The sequence below is a fragment of the Prenolepis imparis genome, unplaced genomic scaffold, assembly GCF_030444845.1.
Source record: "Prenolepis imparis isolate NDT839.2.m4 unplaced genomic scaffold, iyPreImpa1.0 SCAF_421, whole genome shotgun sequence".
Lineage (NCBI taxonomy): Eukaryota > Metazoa > Arthropoda > Insecta > Hymenoptera > Formicidae > Prenolepis > Prenolepis imparis.
This window is the reverse complement of record NW_028141579.1, coordinates 7,783-12,607: the sequence shown is the minus strand read 5'-3', so window position 1 is coordinate 12,607 and position 4,825 is coordinate 7,783. Positions and strand designations below refer to the sequence as shown.

The window sequence follows — 4,825 nt, the reverse complement described above, 5'->3', positions numbered from 1 at the left end:
TTTTTATAATTCTTTTTAAATTTTTTTTATCCTACATTTACTAATTTTCTCGAAATTGTTATCAAAGTGTTGTTTTTTTTCTGGGATGAACATGATTTGTTTTCCCACTAATTTAAATATTACAAATATTATAAATATTATAAATATTAGAACCACAGAAATTTAAATTTTTTATAAAATTTAAAATTAATCTTAAATAATAAAATTAATCTTAAATAATCTTAAACGATAGTCTATTCGTGTAAAAAAATTTATCTCGATATCTTAAAATTTACGGAAATTGGAACCACATAAATTTTTTATAAAAATTTCAAATTTTATAAAAATCAAATTCTTTCACCGATCCTTGTCAAATTCATTACCAATCATCCTTTAATGATAGTCTATTCATGTTAAAAAATTACTTGTATGCCAAATTGGAGCGCTGCAAGTCAATTAGTTCTTGAGATATTTAAATTTAAAAAGTGCGTGAATTACGCGACCAATTACGCGAAAATCGGTCAATAAATATGAGTGCGTGGGTGGATGCGTGGGTGGGTGAGTAGGGGTGTAAAACTTTAAAAAACCACCATCTTCGCCATCCTCTAAAAATTTGCAAAATTTTGATACCATATTCGAGGAAATCGGTCAATAAATGTGTGAATGTGTTGGTGAATGCGTGGGTGGGTGAGTAGGGGTGTAAAACTTAAAAAATTACCGTCGTCGCCATCCCCGAAAAATTTGCAAAATTTTTAGTACCAATTTCGAGAAAATCGGTCAATAAATGTTTGAGTGCGTGGGTGGGTGCATGGGTGGAATTAGTGTAAAACTTAAAATAAACCACATAATAGCCTTATTTTTTTTCTTTTTCTGCGCTGACTTAAAAGTTATCTAATAATATATTAATAATATATTATTAAATCTTTTAATTTATTCAATCTTTTTATATATACGGTCAGACAGACTAAATCTGCGCTGTGCGGAAATACATCAAATTTTTTTTTTAATTGTGTTTTTCCTCTCTGATATCACAATTTTAGAATTCTTTAATTTACAAAACCTCTCTGTATATGACATTTTTTGTAAAACATTTTTGACTTTCTCCAATGAGATGTCCTTGATTGCTGAATTCATCAATCTTAATTTTTACACTTTCCCTTTTGGTTGCTCTAGAGAATGCCACATAAAGTTGACCATGAGTAAATACGGGATGTGGCAAATAAATCCCAACTTTTTCTAAAGTTTGTCTTTGGGATTTATTGATTGTCATAGCAAATGACACTCGAATAGGAAACTGTCTTCGTTTGAACTTAAATGGCAGTTCTAAATCACTTGTAATTAAATCTATCCTTGGAATAATGACAATTTGTCCTCGAACAGGACCAGTTAGAACCTCCGCATAAATAAGATTATTTCTCAAATTAGTAACAATGAATCTTGTGCCATTACAGAGTCCTTTCTTAGTATTTAAATTCCTTAATAGGATTATTATAACACCGACTTTTATTTTAAGTCGATGAATTGGCATTCCAGAAGGTGTCAAAGAGTTTAAAAACTCAGTCGGAAAATTTAATTGTTCATGTGGATCATCACTTACAATAGAGTCAATTGAGAGATACTCCTTTTCTTCTCCTTCCATTAGACGAAGGATAACGTCATTTATTTTGAAAGTATCCTCATTTTTAGGACAAAGAATCGCTCGATCTGGATTTTCTCTAATCAGCTCCATAGTGATTCTATCACCAAAAATCTCAGTAATAAGAAATTCTTTTGATATAAAATCCTCAGGGATTTCAATTGTATCGAGATGTAATCCATCCGTATTTGATAATTTATCATCTCCGAGTTGCATTAGCCAATTTGCAAATTCTTTTTCTTCCGCAGTTCTCATATTTTGCTGTAGTTTAACCTGAATTACATTCCTCCATATAGGGTTGTATTTTACAGTCGATTCAATTATAGCTGCTTTGTGTGCATGAAGCACTACTGGGAGATTTTGTCTGAAATCTCCTGCAAATAAAATTACTTTTCCTCCAAATGGTCTTTGATTCTTCATCAGATCCCTGAAGAGTTTATCAACTGCTGTTAAGGCATGTCCAACAGTCATGCTCACCTCATTCCATATGATGAGTTTTGCAGAGATCAGTTCTCGTGCAGCTTGAGAGTTTCCTCTGATATTTGATTTAGCTCCATCATCAATTGGGATTGAAAGCTTGAATAGGGAGTGATAAGTTCTTCCTCCTTTAAGAAGTGTGGCAGCAATGCCAGTTGAAGCACATGGAATAACCATCTCGTTTCTTCCTCGAATAACACTCAGAAATGTGTTAAATAGATAAGTTTTCCACTTCCTGCAAACCCGTCAATACAAAATAAAAGTTGAGGTTCATTCTTATTGTCAATTGTTCGAATGACTATATCGTACACGTGTTTTTGTTCATTATTTAGTGTCGATAATAAATAATCACCATGTCTTTTTTCTTCATCTACATTATACTCTGTGACGTAAATATTCACTGGAGTTGGATCTGGCAACTGGAAGTTCTCACAGCTACTTCCATTATTTCTCAGAATTTCTTGTATATAATTTAAAGCCATATTTTCAGGATTGACAACATTGTTGTGTACAAAGTCTTCAATCATGTGATCTTTGTATTTATTCCAAAGAGTTGGTACATCTGTTAAAGTTCCAAAGATGCAAATATAGGCAAATAGCTCTCGAAGTTGTGCAGGCATTTTTGAATCTGTTGCTAGCGTTTTGGCCCAAAGATCGTCAGCTTCTATTAAATTCTTCGCAATTGCTGCATCCTTAAATGTTTCATAAATAACTCCGTTGACAGTTCTCAAATCTTCAAAACATTTAGCTCCAGCCACATGTAGGAGAAGAAGACGTAGATAAAATCTTTCATTATCTTTTATGCTCACTGTGTATAGCCTTGAAATTATTTTTTCACCACCTTTTTTGCGTGGCTTCTACTTAGTTTCTTTCTTTTCATAAACATAGTGAGAAGGAATATCTGTGTAAAGAAAATGCACTGCATTTTCACCAGATTGATTCAATTTAAACCATGCAGTCAACGTAGTATCTCTTGTGAGCTCTCTTTGAGCAGCTTGCTCTTCATTTCCTGCTCGGAAATAAACCATTTGGCGATCAGGCAAATGAACTGCCAATCTTATTACTGTGTGAGACTTCATGAACAGATCATATCCGTTCAGTCTCCACATTGCTTCTGGAGCACTAACATATCTTGCATCCAGGAATGAGTTCACTTCATCTATTCTAATGAATCTTGTGCCATCTCGTGCTTGCACTTCAATTGCAGCACAATAAAATCCTTTATGAATATATTTATATAAATATTTTACGCTCTTCACTGACGAACATATTTCCAAATTGATGTGTCGATTATATTTCATGATTAAATATGGTGAATATGGCACCACCCATCGATTATCAATTTCTTTATTTCTAACGATGTATTTTTTCCCAATATTTCTACGTTGATACATGGGATATCCATTTACATTAGCATTAGTTTCTTCACGAAATTCTTTTGGAAAATCTTTTGAACATTTTCCATCGTCCCCAGTGCAAGGATATCTCAAGGAGGAATCTCCACATGGACCGTGAATCATGTGTTTCAAAACTTTTGCATTAAATTCTGGATATTTTTCTTCGTCAGGAATTTCAGCCCATACCATCATGTCAATGACTTCTTGAAGTCGGGGCTTATCTTCATCACTCAACATTGCAAGTAAATGCAAATGTGGAAGTCCTCTTTTTTGAAATTCAATCACGCCTGCATAAGCTACAATATTTCCAAAAATTTTATTTTGGATTAGATCCTTTAAAACCTCTTTGACATCCAAGTTAAATGTTTTAGCGACTAAATCAGGTCGAAACTCTATTAGACATCCATCAAGGTTATCCTTAATTTCTGGACATTGAGGATTGCAAGTCATAGTAAGAAAAATGTCTGGTTTACCAAACTTTCTGACCAAAGACATGGCATCTTGGTATCTTTCTTGCATGTTCCTTGGACTGCCCATAAATGAAGATGGTAATATTACAGGTATACCAACTGTAATTCCTTCATTTTGTGCTCGATTATCAAGGTGATCCATTAATCCCGAATAAAGTTCTGCTCTTAATTGAGGTTGATTCAATTTAATATAATTAAGCCTATTGGCTTCAGTTTTCATATATGCATCAAGTATAAATTGACATCTCAATTTTCCTACTCTTTTAAATTGGCTAAATTCGGCTCTTGGTGCCAGCAGGTGAGCATAATAATCCATTTGAGTTATTTTAAATCCTGAATATTTAGGATTATAAGATTTCAATTCAGAATGCCATCCATCGTTACCATATGGATATAACAAAGGATAACACATTGGGTCACACCTTTTGTCCAGAATTGATATTTGTTGAACATCGTTCGAATTTTTATTATAAATCCGAATGTCTCTTTCAAATGGAGGCTCACCATCTACATTCTGAAAGACCACAGCTATTTCATTAGCTCGTGGAGCATTATATCTTCTTTGATCATGTTGAAGATCGTTTCGAAAAGACAACATTAAATTTACTGTTTTATTGCCTATCGGATTAAAATCTTGTTCAACTTGACGCATCATCTTGAAAGTTTTTGCAAATTCATTGCATTGAACCATAAAGCATGACAAATCTTTCATTATTTCTGGATCATACTTTTGATTAGTTTTGTTATTCATTCTATGATTTATAGCTTCTTCTGTATCTAAAAAGTAAAGCTGCGCAAAGCGCGGAGCTTGCCCATCCGCTGAGCGCATTGCCGTCGAGATCAAATGATGATATTGCCCATCAATC

At 33.3% G+C, this 4,825-nt stretch overlaps 1 protein-coding gene across 1 annotated transcript; it reads right to left on the bottom strand.

The window, feature by feature from the left end:
* Positions 1-400: 400 nt before the first annotated feature.
* On the bottom strand, positions 401-3,726 carry LOC145948499 (uncharacterized). The gene is made up of 7 exons (XM_083058187.1): positions 3,477-3,726; positions 3,024-3,311; positions 2,605-2,900; positions 2,402-2,511; positions 2,006-2,327; positions 1,577-1,729; positions 401-424 (listed from the first exon to the last, which is right to left on the bottom strand). Exons 1-7 carry the CDS (start codon positions 3,724-3,726, stop codon positions 401-403), a joined length of 1,443 nt encoding a protein of 480 aa, XP_082914313.1.
* Positions 3,727-4,825: the final 1,099 nt, after the last annotated feature.

Excerpts from the sequence above, each read along its gene's own strand:
- LOC145948499 (XM_083058187.1), bottom strand. The coding sequence starts at position 3,726 with ATGTTGAGTGATGAAGATAAGCCCCGACTTCAAGAAGTCATTGACATG. Across the intron at positions 3,312-3,476 it reads TGGATATCCCATGTATCAAC|GATTTTATTGTGCTGCAATT; the intron begins GTAGAAATATTG and ends ATATTCATAAAG. Across the intron at positions 2,512-2,604 it reads ATCACATGATTGAAGACTTT|TTGCCAGATCCAACTCCAGT; the intron begins GTACACAACAAT and ends GAGAACTTCCAG.